This window comes from Phyllobates terribilis, unplaced genomic scaffold (genome assembly GCF_046119375.1).
Source record: "Phyllobates terribilis strain yellow unplaced genomic scaffold, ASM4611937v1 Scaffold_520__1_contigs__length_1232081, whole genome shotgun sequence".
NCBI classification, from domain to species: domain Eukaryota; kingdom Metazoa; phylum Chordata; class Amphibia; order Anura; family Dendrobatidae; genus Phyllobates; species Phyllobates terribilis.
The window spans coordinates 1-19613 of NW_027363280.1; the positions used below are offsets into that span (position 1 = coordinate 1).

At 40.9% G+C, this 19613-nt stretch overlaps 1 protein-coding gene across 1 annotated transcript in view; it reads left to right on the forward strand.

Moving 5' to 3' along the window:
- The first annotated feature begins 2647 nt into the window (after nt 1–2647).
- The window catches only part of LOC141231540 (protein ELYS-like), a 61882-nt gene continuing 44916 nt past the window's right edge, over nt 2648–19613 (forward strand). Inside the window, exons 1-5 of the mRNA XM_073667724.1 lie at nt 2648–2728; nt 2997–3143; nt 8385–8572; nt 8709–8853; nt 19019–19150. Coding sequence (XP_073523825.1) covers nt 2997–3143; nt 8385–8572; nt 8709–8853; nt 19019–19150 — 612 coding nt within the window. The 5' untranslated portion in view covers nt 2648–2728. The remainder of the gene's footprint in view (nt 2729–2996; nt 3144–8384; nt 8573–8708; nt 8854–19018; nt 19151–19613) is intronic.

A 19613-nucleotide genomic window follows, 5' to 3' on the forward strand; every position in this document is an offset into this window, starting at 1 on the left:
ACGCTGTTTGTGGGACGGTCACTTTTTTTTTTTTTACTGGCTTTCAGTCCTGGGCTTCTCCTTTGCCTCCATCTGATCTTCCTGTTCGTCTACACCTCCTTTCTACAGCTCCAGCCACCTTTCTGCTGCCAACATAATTTTGGGACGCAGTTCTGTGATTTTACGGCTCTTGAACCTCTCCCTGGTACTTTTAGGCGTCGTCCTGGTCCTATTTAATTTTTTTCTATGTGCCATGTCCTTTTCCAAGGGAGAACTTATTTTAGGAAGCTTTCCCCCTGTTGCACTGGTCACCTATTTTGTTTGTTTGCTCTGTGACAAATGTTTATCATGTGGTCAGTGAGGCTGCCTTAACGCTTCGCCTACTCACAACCCCTTAGATTCCCCTAAAGAACTGAGCAGCATGTGCCAGATCTTTGACTTTGGCTCAAAGTAACCTGGCCACCCTCTCCCAGTCCACAGTTGATTTCTCTAGATCGCTTGCTAGCCCAACTTGCGTGTCAATGTTTTCTTTCCTAAGTCGAGTAATTCTGCCCTGTCTCACATAGAAATTGAGGCGCATACTTCCCTATGCACAGATGCTTTCACAAGACATAGGATTTCTTCCCACACATCCTCTGGCATTCCTCGGACAGTGCCACCGCGGATGAGATTGCGTCTGCCCCTGCCCAGTCTGATTCTCCAGGGGTTACCTCTGAGTGATTCTGAGTCTGAGCAGAATACTAAGCTAGCCTCTGCATTGCATGACCTTTGCTGGGCAATGAGGGCCACCCTCGAAGTCAAGTAAGTAGTGTCCTCCTCTCCTTCCCAAAAAGTAGTTTCCTTCCGTCAAGTCCGGCAACCATTCTCTTTTCCAACCATGAAGACTTGGTGATGCTCTTACCAAAGAATGGCAGTACGGACTAACTCGTGCCTTCCTCTAGGAGGTTTGAGGTAATTTTCTCCTTGCAGAGTAATTAGTTGTCAAATTTTCTATACCTCCCTCTGTTGAAGCCCAGGTAGCTAGTGTCTAGAGCCACTACCTTGCTCTTCTCTCATTCAGTATCCCTCAGATAAAAGTTCAGGACTCTAAAAAGTGGCAGCAAGTTGATGTCATGCTTCTGTGGCGTGTCTCGTATTTACAAAAGGTGTGATTTCTTGTGGCAATAACCTCCATTGATAGCGTGCCTGAGCACACTTCCCTTTCCTGCGGGGCTCTCTTATTTTGTTCCCTATCAGGACAAGCTGTTCTTGTTCTCTGTGCTACATTGTTTTCCAAAAGTTGATCAAGTCATTCCCCATTAATGATAACATTGTTCTCCCCTCCTTGTGCCTATCCTCCTGCTGGTCCCTGTGAGTGTTTTCCCTCTGTCTAGATATGGTCAGAGCCATTAGGGCCTATCTTTCTTATGGAAATCTTCCAGAGATCCAATTCTCTTTTTGTGATCCCTGATGGGTCACACTAGGCTGGTCAACCTCCAAGACAACCATTCCCATATTGATCAGTTTCGCTATTATGCAAGCTAACAAGACCAAGGGTAAATCTCCACTGTTCAAGATTACTGCTGATTCCACAAGGTTGGTCGGAGCCTCCTGGGCAGTCTGGTTGGCTGCTATCTGGCCTCTGTCCACACTTTTTGTAAAATTTTACAAGATTTACACTATGGCTTCTGCCAACTTGTGATATATGATGCTGCAGTCTGGTATGCGGTTTGTTATTTGTTGTTTTTCCCCAACCATTGGGCGTTCTCTGGGATGCTCACGGTCCTGTAACTCGCAATTATAGAATTGTGAAAATTGCATTTTTCTTACTGTAAAATCCCTTTCTCATTGAATATACTGGGTCACATTGCTGTTGTCTTCCCATTTTTCAGTACTTTATATGGTATGTTGAACATCTTTTTTGATTTTTTTTCTTATTCTTTCAATATAGTAGTATGAAAAATTTAAAAAAAAAGTAAAGCTGAAACTTACAAATGTTCAATTTCTTCATAATAGTCCTATGCTACTTTTTATCTCCCTAAAGCATCTCTCTCAACTAGTTTTAACCGGACAGCCCCTTTATCACTTATTTGCAGTATGGGTGATGACTTGCTAATCGGTTGGTGTCTGGGTGTTGGGACCCACACCAACGTGGAACTTTCATTCCCAAAGAGGAACATTTATCCCCGATTAGAAATGGAGCATCATATCGGATGTCTGAACCCCTCCCGAGATGGCTGCCCCTATAATCATGCACAGAAAATATGATAGTCATACAACTTAACTCGGAAGAAGAATGATATACGATATGGTATTATTTACCCCTTCACAACATCTGCCATATATGTACGGCACTTAGGGTAGTGCATTCCCGCAAACTGCTGTTCATGTACGCCGCTGCGAGGTCCTGTCACTGCGCTGAATCACGATGGCTGCTGTCTCTTACAGCTGACCATCCCTGCACGTTGTCAGTTGTCATTCCAGTAACTTGGGTATCTATGGTTATGATAAATCATATAGTGAGTTAGTTGCTAGTGGTATTATCCATGGATGCACATGAGGTAAGCGACATAGTGAATCTGAAGAACTATACTTAATTTTTAATTGGAGGTATTTGCTAATATTATAACTACTGCTTGATCTTTGTGATGGGAATACCCCTTTTTAACTTTTTTCGTTCTTGCTAACTGATCTTTAACACTGTGTGTTGCAGGCACTTCTAGACGTGTATCTACTAGAAGATACAGATGAAATAAACAAACACACAATTGTATCCTTTTTCCGTTTACCAGATGACCTAAAACAAAAAGGTCTCATGATTTCCACCATATTTGTGATTTATGCCAGACAAAGGCGTATGGTTTAGTGGAAAAGGCCTGGCTTAAAGTGCAACACTGTGGGCCAAAAGTTCACCAATTTCTTTCACAAATTAAGCTAGAGTTCTCTTGTCTAAACCAAAACATATAGTTTTGTGCAAAACATTTATAATTATTTACAAGACTATGTATTGCAAATAACCTTAACCACTTGTATACCAGATGGTCTATTTTTTGTTGGATGTCATGTACTCGTTCTCAGATAAGCCGGATTCTTCCATAGAATCATTTCCCGCAGCTTTTTCCATCCCTTGTGGTCTAATAAAACTTACTCAAGGCTTTTGGCTTCTGGATCACAATGATTATCAGGTATTGTTTTTACTGTTTACTTGTATTTTTAATTATTATAGTACCCTTAAGGTTGTGTAGATATCTGGGCTGGTAATATCATCCTGGTAATTCTACTGAACTCAACCGGTTCAGTAAAAATACCTTTTCACTTTGCTTTATAAAGAAGAAACCCCTTCAGAAATGCTGATATGTAGCTGATCTGGCTCTAATAGAAAACGGGGAATTTAGAGTTTTGTCCTTCCACACAATCCATACCATTTTACTTCAGATACACACTTCATTTACAGGGGTTGTCCACTACCGACAAACCCTTAACTCCATTCCCCCTAGAAATGAAAAGTAATGTATATTAGTCTTCCGCAACGGTTGGCAGTCAAGCGAGATAGGCGCTGCTATTCCTGGCAGGTGACATTGTTGTTTCACATGACTGCCGCAGCAAATCCGCAGCGTATTGACTGCAGCCTTTACTATTTTGTCAGAGCAGACGTCTGCGATTCTTGTCTTGTGTCCACATCAACCTGTCACCCGCTGGGAACTACAGCATCGTCATTGCTCAAGGTGCTGCGGCAATTGAATATACAGTGTGTGTCTATGTATATATAGTCTATAATTGATGTTATGTATGTTAAAGGGTTTGGGACTTTAATATTGATTCACAATCTTTAGGATAGGTCACCAGTTTCCAATCATTGGGGGTGAGACTCTCCACACCCCCACTTATCAGCTCTTCCAGTTGCCAGTGGCAGCCAGACGTACTCAGTTGTGAAGCGGAATTACACAGTCCGACAACTGCACAGTAGTCTCTTCCGTGTACTGTACAGGCGGCAAATGTGTAGTACCAGGTTGTGGCCACTTTATAGTTGATGGTGCTGTGCAGCTCCACAGCTGACACTTAAAGCATCTGATTGGTGGGGGGGGAGTTAAATGTCACACCCCCAGCATTCAGATATTGATGACCTATCGTAACGATAATCCGTCACTAGCAAAGTCCCAGACAACTGCTTTTAAGGATTTTATTACTCATTTCTCTGAGCTGCCGGCTTCTGCACATCTTTAAGGTAACCTGTCACCTCCAAAAAAATATGCTATTTATCTGCATATATAGTGGTAATCTGCAGGTAAGTGGCTATGGAATCATGTCTGGAAAGCTTACTGGAGAAAGGGATGAAAAAAAGTTAATTTTCCAGAATTAGGACATGAATTCACATCCTAGGAAGGGGTCCGCATGTGTGGAGGGGACTTAGGAGCTGAGCGTCTTCCACACTTGGCTAATGCTGGCTGTAAGACATAGCTGACATCAGTCTCTAACAGCCGCTGCCGGAGAGAAGTTTCCGTTGCGATGGTTACCAATTTAAACACTGCTGCCAATCTGGTGGGGACCGATTAGTTACTATGACAGCCGGTGGTATGCTGAAGATTCTGTCATTGTCCTCTTAATACCACGATCTCAACTACAGTGGGGAAAAAAAGTATTTAGTCAGCCACCAATTGTGCAAGTTCTCCCACTTAAAAAGATGCGAGAGGCCTGTAATTGTCATCATAGGTAGACCTCAACTATGAGAGACAAAATGAGAAAGCAAATCCTGAAAATCACATTGTCTGATTTGGAAAGATTTTTTTTTTAAATTTTGGTGGAAAATAAATATTTGGTCAATAACAAAAGTTCATCTCAATACTTTGTTATATATCCTTTGTTGGCAATGACAGAGGTCAAACGTTTTCTGTAAGTCTTCACAAGGTTGGCACACACTGTTGCTGGTATGTTGGCCCTTTCCTCCATGCAGATCTCCTCTAGAGCAGTGATGTTTTGGGGCTGTCACTGGGCAACACGGACTTTCAACTCCCTCCAAAGATTTTCTATAGAGTTTAGATCTGGAGACTGGCTAGGCCACTCCAGGACCTTTAAAAATGCTTCTTACGAAGAAACTTCTTCTTTGCCCTGGCGGTGTGCTTAGTATCATGGTCATGCTGAAAGACCCAGCCACGTTTCATCTTCAATGCCCTTGCTGATGGAAGGAGGTTTTCACTCAAAATCTCATGATACTTGGCCCCATTCATTCTTTCTTGTACACGGATCAGTCGCCCTGGTCCCTTGGCAGAGAAACAGCCCCAAAGCATGACGTTGCAACCCCCATGCTTCACAGTAGGTATGGTGTTCTTTGGATGCAACTCCACATTCTTTCTCCTCCAAACACGCTGAGTTGTGCTTCTACCAAACAGTTCTACTTTGGTTTCAGATGACCATATGACATTCTCCCAATACTCTTCTGGATCATCCAAATGCTCTCTAGCAAACTTCAGACGGGCCCGGACATGTAATGGCTTATGCAGGGGGACACGTCTGGCACTTCAGGATCTGAGTCCCTGGTGGCGTAGTGTGTTACTGATGGTAGCCTGTAAAGTTGGTCCCAGCTATCTGCAGGTCATTCACTAGGTCCCCCCGTGTGGTTCTGGGATTTTTGCTCACCATTCTGGAGATCATTTTAACCCCACGGGGTGAGATCTTGTGTGGAGCCCCAGATGGAGGGAGAATATCCGTGGTCTTTGTATGTGTTCCATTTTCTGATTATTGCTCCCACAGTTGATTTCTTCACACCAAGCTGCTTGCCTATTGCAGATTCAGTCTTCCCAGCCTAGTGCAGGGCTACAATTTTGTTTCTGGTGTCCTTCGCCAGCTCTTTCGTCTTCACCGTAGTGAAGTTTGGAGTGTGACTGTTTGAGGTTATGGACAGGTGTCTTTTATAATGATAACAAGTTCAAACAGGAGCCAGTACTACAGGTAATGAGTGGAGGACAGAGGAGCCTCTTAAAGAAGAAGTTACAGGTCTGTGAGAGCCAGAAATCTTGCTTGTTTGTAATTGACAAATACTTATTTTCCACCAAAATGTGAAAAAAAAAATCTTTCCAAATCAGACAATGTGATTTTCAGGATTTGTTTTGTCATGTTGTCTCTCATAGTTGAGGTCTACCTATGATGTCAATTACAGGCCTCTCATCTTATTAAGTGGGAGAACTTGCACAATTGGTGACTAAATACTTTTTCCCCACTGTATATACTGCATTACTGTATGTGCTATAAACGATCACCGGTTTCACAAAAATGTGAATAAAAAGTTTTTAAAAGTTGAATAAATTAAAATCGCCCCCTTTTCCTCAGTTTAAAAATAAAGGAACAAAAACATTTGTTGTTGCTGCATTCATAAAAGTACAGTCCATTAAAATACGTAACGAATTAACCCATTAACCCATAAAAAAAAAAAGCTAGAATTTCATTTTTTTGGGTCACCTCACCAACCTGGAAAAAAGTAATTAATAAGCAAACCGTGCATTATATGTACACAAAATTGGTTTCAATAAAAATGTCAGGATAGCACACAAGAGTCTAGGAAAATGGCAACACAAAATAATGTTTTGCTTTCTAAGACCACTTAGAGGACCGGTCACCAAATTTTCCATGTTCAACTGGATATAATAATGGTTGCAGAGCAGTATAAAATGTTTTTTTTTTTTGTGTGTTTTTTCCTTTTTTTTTTCTTAAATTTTACCCCTAATGAGTTATCACAGAGATGTCACTGGTGACGTATGGTTCTTACACCTGTATGATGCTGACCAATCCATAAGCCGGCAGCAACATAGCAAACACGCCCCACCATAGCGTAGAGCAGGTTTGTCAGTGAGTAGGATGTAATCCCGTTTATGTCTGCAGTGCGATCAGTGATTAGAAAAGAGCTGACAGAAGGGTTTATGGGACACATTTAAAGGGAACCGGTCACCCCCCCCCCGGTGATATCAGACCTCTACTATGGGCATGCAGGTGATAGAAAAGTAACTCTATACTACCTGTATGGCCCATAGTAGAGGTCTGATGGGAACCTGTCACCCCCCCCCCCCGGTGATATCAGACCTCTACTATGGGCATGCAGGTTATAGAAAAGTAACTCTATACTACCTGTATGGCCCATAGTAGAGGTCTGATGGGAATCTGTCACCCCCCCGGTGATATCAGACCTCTACTATGGGCATGCAGGTTATAGAAAAGTAACTCCATACTACCTGTATGGCCCATAGTAGAGGTCTGATGGGAATCTGTCACCCCCCCGGTGATATCAGACCTCTACTATGGGCATGCAGGTTATAGAAAAGTAACTCTATACTACCTGTATGGCCCATAGTAGAGGTCTGATGGGAATCTGTCACCCCCCCGGTGATATCAGACCTCTACTATGGGCATGCAGGTTATAGAAAAGTAACTCTATACTACCTGTATGGCCCATAGTAGAGGTCTGATTGCAGAGATATGTGTTTTTATAAAAGCACGTTTTCTATCCCCTGTATGGCCATATTAGAGGTCTGCTATCTCCCAGGGGGTGGCAGATTCCCTTTAAACTCCGCTGTACTGCCCCTCCCTGCACACTGCCACTCATGCAGGAGGTTAGGCTAGAAGAGGTACATCGCACACTGAGAAACCTGCTCTCAGCTATGGTGGGGGGTGTTCTTTATATGCTTTGTTGCTGCCTGCTTATGATTGGAGGAAAAGTGCACAACCCCCTGTGGAAACAAGAACACCCCCTTGCACTTAACAATTGTTAACTTGTTAGGTGCAAAATACATTGCTAATATCATCGCAACAGAGCCAAAATGAGAAAAAAACCATATTTATTCCTCACTGCAACCATTGTGTCCAGTTACACATGAAACATGTTCTCAAAGTCTCTAGTTAAATATAGAGAAATTGCTGCATGTTTGGTATCACTGTAATCGGACTGCCGTCAACCGCCAAATGAACACCCTCAAAAAAAATAAAATCCAATAATGGAGGATTGGGATGCATTTTTTTTCCTCCATTTGAACCCACTTGAAGCTTGTTTTACCATTATTCAGTATATTGTGTGGTAAAATGAATGGCACTATTCAAAATTAAAATTTGTCCTGTAAAAAATAAGCCCTCATACATTTTTTGATGGCGAAAGGTAAAAAAAATGACTGCAAAAATAAAAAAATCACCATGTCCTGAAAGGGTTAAGTTTTATTGTAGATTTTTTTCCTTTTTCTTTGCTCTCTTCCATAGGATGGTGCAGGGAGCTGCTAGTCCATACAGTGAGCGTGACTGGAATCACTGTCCCTGCAGTTGACGCTCTGCAGAGCAGCCAGTCAGTCTGCAGAGGGCCATTATTACCACTCATTTTGCAGAGAAATATGTTTTTTGGAGGTGATAGGTTCCCTTTAAGAAAGAATAACAGATCTTTTTTCCACTTCTAGAATTCAGTGGACTGTCTGCTCCATCCTGCCACAAGTAAGGTAATGCCATGGCAGCACAATCTGATTATAGAGACCTTAATGTGCCATGGAGACCACAGACTGGCCCTACGCTATATTCTAGCTATGAAGCCTCCAATATTCAACAGTGCAGAGGTCAAACGTCACATGACTGTATTTTTAGAAAACAGGTAAGTTTTGTTGCCTTTGTCACATGTTAATTTCTAGTTGTCTTTAGACAATTAAAGAATCATGATGAATTGGGGCACAGCGATAGGTTTATGGTATCCACTGGCTGTATATTTAATGACCTATCACAATTTGTAGGCACATTTTTGAGGCCTGGAATCTGCAAAAGCTCCACTCCAGCCGATTGAATGTTGAAGAGCTGCTGAAACATATGTATGAAACATGTCAAGAAATGGGGCTTGTGGAAGATTTGCTGAAGCTTGCCTTCACAGATTCTGAACAAGTAAGAGGCCATAAAGCCAGCATAACCATGACTGTAGAAAGTTTCTTTACTCTGTCTGTCTCGTTCTCGCTATCGCAGCTTTTAGAAGCCCTCTCCCACCCAATCAGCACCCCTGCGACACAAACACGGGCTCCTGATGGCAGTCATGGCAATCTGAGGTCAAATAATGACCTCCGTCTGCCAGCTACAGTGGCCTGTTAGACCATGCAAGAAGGATGGCCTAAAAGTCTTTTGTTTGTGTAACACTGACAGGTGTAATGCATTATCCCAGTGATCAGAGTAATAAAAGGTAAAATCCCATAAAGGAATGAAGTAAAGTAAAAAAACTAAAAAATTTAAAAAATATTTTTAAATAAGAACAAAAAATTAAAAATAATTCAATAAATATGTATATGTCTGTAAAGAGAAACGAAAAAGTGCTCATTTTGTATTACCACATCCAAAACGACCCGAACTATAAAACTCACTATTTAACCCCTTCAGTGAACACCATAAAATGTCAAACTATGCTTTTTCATCATACCATTGAAAAAAGTGGAACAAAATGCAATAAAAAAGACGTATTTAAATAGCTGGTAACGTCGTCATCTTCTCCCTCAAAAAAAAGACGCCATACAGCTTCATCAGTGGAGAAATAAAAAAAAAAAAAAGCTATAGTCCTCACATGACTGTCAGCAGAAATATACAAACATTATAGTTCTCAAAATATGGGGATGCAAAAACTGTTGTGTTTTTTTTAATAAAAGGGGGGGGGGTTTAGGGCGCAAAAGTGGCCAAACACAAAAAAAGTAATAAACCTGGTGTCTCTGTAATCATGCTGACCCACAGTGAAGGCGTTAAAAATAAAACCAATTCTGTTGATTTGTTCACTTTGCCTCCTAAAGATTTAAGTAAGGCTCAGCTCACATTTATCCTGCTCTCTATGATGAGAGACCAGACCGAGTACAGAGGAACTCTGTTGCATCATCATAGAGGAGAATGGATCCCTCAGGGGTTTCATCTGAATCACATCATTCGGAGATTTAGATGGAAACCCCAATGTAAGTGCTCAACGTAGAGCACAGTATAGATGTGATCCCAAATGTTATGTAAAATGTTCCCAATAAAAGCTTTGATTTAATTCACAAAAAAACAAGTCCCCACTCAGGTCCGTCACCTGTCAGTGGAAATATAGAGGGTTTCCACCTTACTGGTTGCACAAAGGCTCTGGAAAAGTGAAATTGCTCACCGCAAAAGAAATCCAGCAAATTCTGCACTCCCAGATCCAAATGCCCCCCTCCGTCTAAGCTGCACAATGTGCCTAAACCACGTTTAGCGTCCACAAATTTGGCACTTCTGTAGCGTTGAGGGCCCGCTTAAATTACGGGGTACATGTTTCCGGAAGCACAGGTTGGGCATAATGTATGGGCACTACAATGGCAGGTTTGCATTTTTAACTCTGTATCATCCATTAAAATTGTCACTACACCTGTAAATAAATTCCCAATTGGGTGTAATTTCCAAAATAGGGTTACTCGAGGGGGAGGTTCTGCCCTTCTGGTACGTTGGGCTCTGTATGTGGAGTCCACAAACTATTCTACAATAATTTATTCTCAAAGAGTCCTAGCGCTTCCTCCCCCCGAGTCTCACCATGTGGGTAAGCAGTACTGTATAGCCACATATGAGGTATTGCTTGGTCAGCAGAAATTGTGTGATAAACTTTGGTACCATTTCTACCCATTTTCCCTCGTAAAACAACATTTTTGTGGTATGAATACAGGATAAAAAATATCTTTTTACTGTGTTAGACAGTAGATAGAAAAATATTCAAATTTAAGAGTCCTCAGTGGTTGATGCCTTTTAATTGCTAACTGAAAAGATGGTAACAAATAGCAATCTTTTGAGACTGCTCGGGTGTCTTCATCAGGTATTATTCTGTGACACATTCTACTATAACTTGTTCACAGAGAGACAAATAATGCTCCTTCCATCCTGAGTCTCGCTGTATGGCTAAGCAGTGCTGTATTGCCACATTCAGAAGAAATTGTGTGGCAAATTTTGGTACCATTTTTACCCATTTTCCTGTGTGAAAATGGAAAATTAAATTATTTTTCTTCACTGCTCAATGGTATAAAATTCTGTGACACACCCGTGGTGTAGGGTGAATTCACTGAAGTGTAGTTTGTAAAATGTGGGTCACTATTGGTAAGGTTCTGCTGTTCTGGCACCTCAGGGGCTCTTCCAGTGGGTCATGGCACCCGTAAATCATAACAGTAAAATCTGTACTACAATATGGTGCTCTTTCCCTTCTGAGCTTTCCACTGTGCCTGAAATGTAGTTCCTGCTACATGTTGGGTATTGGTGCTCTGGGGGAAAAATGGACCTCACAGGTAGTTGTGCAATTTTTCCTATTAATTCTTATAAAAATGTAAAATTTAAGGCTAAAACAACATTATAGTGTTAAAAATGTGATAATTGTTTCTTCACCACCCAATGGTATAAAATGCTGTGAGACACATGTGATGTCCACATGTTAACTGCACCCTTGCATGAATTTATTGAGGGGTGTAGTTTGTAATGTGTGGAAATTTATTGGTGGTGTCTGTTTAACTGGCAATGTAAGGGACACTGCCAATGAAACATGGCACCCTCAAACCATTCCAGCAAATCTGCACTCCTATGGTGCTCCTTCCCTTCTGAGCCTTGCACTCTGCCTTAAAACTAGCTTTCAACCACATATGGGGTATTGGCAAACTCGAAAAATTTATCCAATTTGTTAATCAATTTCTTCAATTTACTCAGTCCAATATTATACAATTCTGTGAGTCACCTGAGGGTTAAAAATGCTCATTTCACCCCTAGATGAATTTCTCAAGTGGTGTAGTTTCCAAAATGGGGTCACTTGTGGGGGGTTTCTCCAATAAATTCCAGTCAAAATGGCACACCAAAATTCAAATATGTCTCCTTTACTTCCGAGCACTGCCTGTAGTTTTCCCCTAAATATGGGTTATCGACGTACTCGGGAGAAATTGCACAACAAATTTTGTTGCCCAATTACTCCTGCTTCTCTTGTGAAAATGAAAAGTTTGGGGCAAAACCAACATATTTGATGGAAAATGTGATCTTTCATTTTCACGGGTTAGCGTTATAAAATTCTGTGAAGCACTTCTGGGTTCAAGGTGCTCACCAAACCTCTAGAAATATTCATTGAGGTGTGTAATTTCCAAACTTGGGTCACTTGTCAGGGGGATTCCACTGTTTAGGCACATAGGGGCTCTGCAAACACGACATGGAGTTAACTATCTATTGAAGGCAATTTTGTAGTCAAATGGTGCTCTATCCCTTCCAAGCCCTGCCGTGCGCCCAAATAGTAGTTTTCCTCCACATATGGAGTATCTGTGTACTTGGGAGAAATTACAACAAATTTTGGGGTACATTCTTTCCTTTTTCTCGATTTAAATGAAACATTTGGGACCACAGCAACATTTTTGTGGGAAAAATGTAAAATTGTATTTATTCTTTCTTCCATATTGCTTTAATTCCGGCGAAGCACCTAAAGAGTTAATAAACTTCTTGAATGTGGCTTTGAAGACTTTGAGGGGTGCAGTTTTTAAAAGGTGTTACTTTTGGGTATTTTCTGTCACATAGGCACCTCAAAGTCACTTAATTTACAAAACCAACATTTTTTATTTTGTTGGAAAAATGAAAAATTGCTGATAAACTTTTAACAATTGTAACGTAACAAAAAAATTGTTTTAAAAAAAAGTTGCTTATGTAAAGTAGACATGTGGCAAATATTAGTTTATTTATTTTTAGTGGTATGACCATCTTTTTTTAAAGGCATAAAAATGAAAAGTTTGACTTTTTTTTTAATTTGTCAAATTTCCAATCTTTTCATAAACACAAAGCATATTGACCTAAATTTACCACTAATATGTGTCATAATTACTGAGATATGATGTCGCATTCCAGAATTATTGCCACACATCGGTCAGAATTGAAAAATGTTGCCTGGTCAGGAAGGGGACACCATGACTTTTTGAGGGTTTCCAATATAAATGCCCCTCAGTCACTTCAAAAATAGATTTTGTAAATGTCTATAAAAAATTTCTGCTTAACTTTTAAGCCTTCTAACAGCCAAGCAAAATAAAGAAATGTTGGAAAAATTATGTTAACGTCTTAAATGCTTAACTATTTTTTTGTGACCTAGCTATCTGGCTCCATGACAGTAAATTCTGAGTTTCAAAATTTCTAATTTTCCAAATTCTAAATCATGCAGCTCTCAGATTACATAGCAAAAATTTGGTGACAGATTCTTTAACCCCCCGAGGGTGGTCGGCTCATTAATGACCAGGCCAGTTTTTACAATTCTGACCACTGTCACTTTATGAGGTAATAACTCTGGAACGCTTCAACGGATCCCCCTGATTCTGAGAATGTTTTTTCATGACATATTGTACTTCATGATTGTGGTAAAATTTCTTCAGTATGACTTGCATTTATTTGTAAAAAAAAAAGACATTTTCAAACTTTGAATTTTCATGCCCTTAAATCAGAGCGATATGTAGCACAATATAGTTAATAAATAACATTTCCCACGTTTCTACTTTTACATTTCCCACGTTTCTACTTTTACATTTCCCACATGTCTACTTTTACATTTCCCACGTGTCTACTTTTACATTTCCCACGTGTCGACTTTTACATTTCCCACGTGTCTACTTTTACATTTCCCACGTGTCTACTTTTACATTTCCCACGTGTCGACTTTTACATCAGCACAATTTTAGAACCAATTTTTTTTTTTGTTAGGAAGTTATAAGGGTTAAAAGTTGACCAGTGATTTCTCTTTTTTCCAACAAAATTTACAGAACCATTTTTTTTAGGGACCACATCACATTTGAAGTGACTTTGAAGGGCCTTTATGACAGAAAATACTCAAAAGGGACACCATTCTAAAAACTGCACCCCTCAACGTGCTCAAAACCACATTCAAGAAGTTTATTAACCCTTCAGGTGCTTCACACAAATTTTTGGAATGTGGAAGAAAAAAATGAACATTTTTATTTTTTTTTCACAAAAATTTTACTTTAGACCACAATTTTTATTTTCGCAAGTGTAACAGAAAAAATAAAGCCCAAAATTTGTTGTGCAATTTTCTCCTCAGCACGCCGATACCCATTATGTGGGGGAAAACCACTGTTTGGGCGCACGGCAGGATTCAGAAAGAAAGGAGCGCCATTTGAGTTTTTGAATGTAAAATTTGCTTGAATAATTAGCGGATGCCATGTTGTGTTTGGAGAGCCCCTGATGTGCCTAAACAGTGGAAACTTCCCACAAGTGACACAATTTTGGAAACTAGACCCCTCAGGGAACTTATCTAGATGTGTAGTGAGCACCCTGAACCCCAAGGTGCTTCACAGTAGTTTAGAACATGGAGCCGTGAAAATAAAAAAAGCTAACTTTTTCCACAAAAATGATCTTTTAGCCCCAAATTTTTCATTTTCACAAAGGTAAGAGGTGAAAATTGACCCCAAAAACTGTTGTGCAATTTCTCCTGACTGCACCGATACCCCATATGTGGGGAAAATAGACTGTTTTGGCGCACGGCATGGTTCAGAAAGGAAGGAACACAAAATTGGCTGGAATTGAGAGTGGAAGCCATGTCGCGTTTGGAGAGCCCCTGATGTGCCTAAATAGTGGAAACCCCCCACAAGTGACCCCATTTTAAAAACTAGACCCCTCAAGGATTTTATCAAGGGGTATAGTGAACATTTTGAACTTAGAGGTACGACACAGAATTTGATAACATTAGGTCATCAAGTTGTCATTAGTCTTGAGTGCAAGTGCTCGCTACTTGAGTACTCGGGTATGCACCATGTATCGCGAGTGCTCGAGTGACATGTTCGAGTCCCCGCTCGCATGTTTCATGGTTGTTAGACACCCAAAAAAAAAAAAACATGCGGGGACCACTCGTGCATGGCAGGCAATCAACGCAACTTTTTTTTTTTGGCAACGAAGCATATGGGGCGGAGACTTGAGCATGTCACTCGAGCATCCGCGATACTCAGCGCATACCTGAGCACCCGATGCAGACTCAAGTAGTGAGCACTTCCGCTCAACACTAGTCACCATATCATCTTTTTTTTTTTTTTTTTTCACTTTTAAAAAAATCCCAACCCTAACCCTAGCGTTTATTTTTTACATCGTTCCTCGTGCGGTATAAGTGATTAGACGACCTTATTCTTCGGGTCGGTGCGATTACAGCGATACCAGATTCATATCAGATTTTTATGATTGATAGCTGTCACACACTAAGACGCTTTTTTTTTTTTTTTTTTTTTTTTTTTTTTTTTTTGCATAGACTAGTTTTAGAATTGCCATATTTTGAGAGCTATAATTTTTCCATATTTTGGCCGACAGTCATGTGATGGCTTGTTTTTTATTGGTACCATTTTTGGACACGTGACATTTTGTGATCGCTTTTTTCTTCCGATTTTTAGGAGGCAGAATAAACAAAAAGCAACAATTCAGGAATTGTTTTTTTTTTTTTTTTTGTTTTTTTTAATGCATTTCCACATGTGGTAAAATTGATAAGGCAGCGTTATTCTTTGGGTCAGTACGTTTTCATCAGTGCCACATTTTATATATTTTTTTTATGTTTTGGCGCTTTTACACAATAAAGAGTGTTTTATTGAAAAAAAAATTTTGTATCGCTTTTTTCTGTGACCTATAACTTTTTTTTTATTTTTTGGCTGATGGAGTCTTCTACATCTCCCTTCTCCACTGGTAGAATCTCCTAGCAGGTTATCCAGTATGCATTCAATCAGACAACGCCACAGCCGTGGCATACATACACCGACAGGGCTTAACACGCCGCAAATCCGTTATCACGGCGGTCTCATGGATTCTGGTCTGGGCCGAGTGACACGTGCCAGCAATATCGTCAGTACACATTCTGGGGGTGGACAATTGGGCCGCCGACTTCCTTAGTCATCAGACTCTCCTCGGGCGAGTGGACACTCAACCCCATCGTGTTCGATAAGATCTGTCACAGATGGGGCACCACCGACGTCTATCTAATGGTGCCTCACTTCGTAGCCAGGTCTCGCTACCCCTCTGGCAGTCGGTTATGACACCCTCCTCATTCCATGATTTCATTTTCATCTTCCTTACCTCTTTCCGCCTCTGCCACTGATCCCGAGAGTCATCAAGAAGATCAAGGCAGAGGGAGTCCCAGTAATCTTGGTGGCTGTAGACTGGCCCAGAAGGGACTTACTCTCTCTCTCTCAGGGTCCCCTCTTCCACCAGAATTCTCGGTCTCTGAATTTAATGGCATTGGTTTTGAGAGAAGCATGTTTTTCATCCCAGGTCATACAGACCATGGTCAGAGCAAGAAAGCCCGTGTCCTCACGCATTTAACATCGGACTTGGAAGGCCTTTTTTTTTTCTTTCTTTTTTTTTTTTTGATGGTGTGAAAACAACCTTTTCTGCTCACATGTCTTTTTCTCTTCCATCCATCTTGGCTTTTCTCCAGTTGGGACTCGACTCCGGGCTTTCTATCAGTACTCTCAAGGTTCAGATCTCTGCACTCTCAATTCTTTTTAAACGGAATTTGGCTTCTCGTCCCAAGCTCAAGACCTTCCTTCATGGAGTTGCTCGCCTGGCTTTGCCATATTCCCCTCCTGTAGGCCTTTGGGACCTAAAATAAGCAAGCCCCCTTCGAACCTATCCATGACATCTTGTCGTCATTCCTTTCCTGGAAGGTTGCCTTTTTGGTAGCCATCACGTCCATCAGAAGAGTTTGAGCTGGCATCTCTCTAGTCGCTCTCCTTTTCTCATTCTCCATCAGGACAAGGTAGTTTTCAGACCAGTTCCTCCTTTCTTAAGGTAGTCTCCTCATTCCACATCAACGAGGACATTGTTCTGCCTTCTTTCTGGTCATCTCTGGTTCATCCCCTTGAAAGATCCCTTCACAATCTGGACCTGAGCAGAGCTCTGTGTCTACCTATCAAGGACCGCTTCATTCAGATGTTCTGACACCTTGTTTGTCATCTGAGGGTCATCGCAAGGATCTCCCTGCTACAAAATCTACCCATCGCTGAATTCGCTCGGCTATACTGGAGGCATATCGCGCTACACACAGGCCACCCCTTCCGGGAGTAAGAGCGCTCTCCACCCAAGTGTTGGGGGCTTCCTGGGCTGTTTGCAAATCTGGGTTTCAGAGGCCTGTTGGCAAAGCTGATGCCTGGTCATCTCGTTACACTTTCACAAGGTTCTACAGAGTAGATATCTATGCCTCGGTTGATGCTGGCCTAGGTATGAAGATTCTGCAAACGGCGGTCGCCTGCCGTCCAAGCTGATTTGTCAATTATTCTATTCCCTCCTTGGGACTGATTTAGGACATCCCATGGTTACCTGTGTCCCCCAATGAAGCAATAACGAAAGAAGGATTTTTTGTACTCACTGTAAAATCTTTCTTAGAGCCTTCACTGGGGGACACAGCATCCTCCCTGGTTTATGCCTATGTTGCGCCTATGTGCCTCTGTTGGGCCTGTATATAGTTCGGTTGTTTGTTGCTTCTCTTACTGCTTGTTCACTAACTGACGAGCTTTGTGCCAGTCGATGGGTGTATACTGCTGAGGAGGAGCTAATTCTTTTTTTGCCTAGCGGCCTCCCAGCGACAGATGCATACACTCATGGCTACCTGTGTCCACCAATAAAGGCTCAAAGAAAGAGCTTTTACGGTGAGTACCAAAAATCCCTCTTTTGCGGGACGAGTTACAGATTTTTTTGTTACCATTTTGGGGCACATAATGTTTTATGATTGCTTTTTATTCAGATATTCAGACACAATGAACAAAAAACAGTAATTTAGTTATTTATGTTTTTTATTTTTTGCGCCGTTCACTGTGTGGTAAGTGATAAGACTGATTTGTCCATTGGGTCGGTACGATTACAGAGATACCAGATTTATATTGTTTTTTTATGCTTTGCTATTTTTACACACTAAAAACAATGTTTTACAAAAATGAATTAGTTTTTACATTGCCATATTCTGAGAACTGTAACTTTTTTTTTTTTTGCTGAATGAGCCATATTGCAGTTTTTGTTTTGCGGGACGGTTTGGCGATTTTAATTTATACCATTCTTTTTTTCTTCATATGACTTTTTGAAAGCTTTTTATTAAAATTTTTGTGAGTCAGTCTGATGAAAAAGTGACATTTTTGGTGGTTTTTTTATTTTCTTAACGCTGTTCGCCATAAGGAATAAATAACGTACCAGTTTTATAAAGTGGGTCGTTCTGGATACGGTGTTAACAATTGTGGGGGTTTTGGGGTTGTTTTTTTTTCACAAACACTGCTTTTTGAGTGGCAAAATGACTTTTTGTGATTTGGGTGTGCTTTTTTGGGTGTGTTTTTTACATATTTTATTTTACTTTTTCACTTTTCTTTGTACTTCGTCCCACTGTGGGACATGTATCATTTTTCGTGTACTGCAGTGCATGAGACGGTCAGTGAGTCACGGAGTGTGCTTGTGAGACCAGGCTTATAGCTAGATCTTACGGACCATCGTACCCTGGGGTCATCAGATGACCTCTAGGTACCATGATAACCATCGGTACCCGCAGTTTTCATTTTGTGGGTCCCATGGTTACAAAGGGGATCTTGCAACTCCCTTACAACCAGTTAAATAGCTCTGTTGCGATTGACAGCAGTATTTGAGGGGTTAATTTGCCCGATCAGTTACAAAAGCGGCCAGGGCCGATTATAGCAGGGTGTCAGCTGTCGCATACAGCCGACGGGCAGCGCTACAATCTTATTCCCAATCGCCGTTTTAAAAGCAAATCGGGAATAAGGCCCCTTTACAACTGCCGTTTTAATACGTATCGGCAGTCGTTAAGGGGTTAAAGTTTCAGATGTTTTCAAGACATATCCACCTAAATTTACCCCTGAAATAAAGCACAGTGTCACGAAAAACCCTTTATATGGCCTATTCAGAAATGCTAAAACTGGCAGTGACAGGAAAAGGTTAACTGCCACAAATTGTAGGACATTTTCCCTGTGCGATTATACGACGTTTCTTTTAGAATTGTCACTTTTGTTCCGGTAGGAACAGTGATTCAGACAGAACGTGAAGGTTTCCTTTTGCCTTATGCTTTAATAAATCTTTATTTTTATTATAGGATTACTTGCATACATATTTGCGCACAAACGGAGGTATTCAAAATCAAGAGATCTTGTTGGTACATCATTTACAGAGAGCAAATTACATACCAGCTTTGCGGCTAAACCAGTCACTGAACAATTATCACCTAGTAAGTCCTCTGTTTCATTTTAAAGAGTATCATGAATATATATGTAAGTAATAACAATAAGTGAAAGTGATTCCATAGTTCTGTCTTTTAAGGACTGGAAGGGCTATCTCTCCTTTTCAAAAATAGTTTCTCTGACTGTTCTGTCTGAACACTGAGATGGTGAGGTGCCAGCGCCGAATACATGCCTTATAATGCCCCTTTTAAATACAGTATATAGATGCTTGCAGCTTCACCCCCAGTTGGAGGTGTCTGTTTTCAGGAAACATAGGAAAGGGTTCTTTACAGTCAGAGCAGTCAGACTGTGGAATGCCCGACCACAAGAGGTAGTAATGGCAGACACTATAACAGCTTTTATACAAGGCTGGATGATTTCCTTGATACACGTAACTGTGGGTTATAGTTAATTTACTGACAAAATGTACAATTGGTGGAAGAAGGTTGATGGACCTAGGTCTTTTTTGCA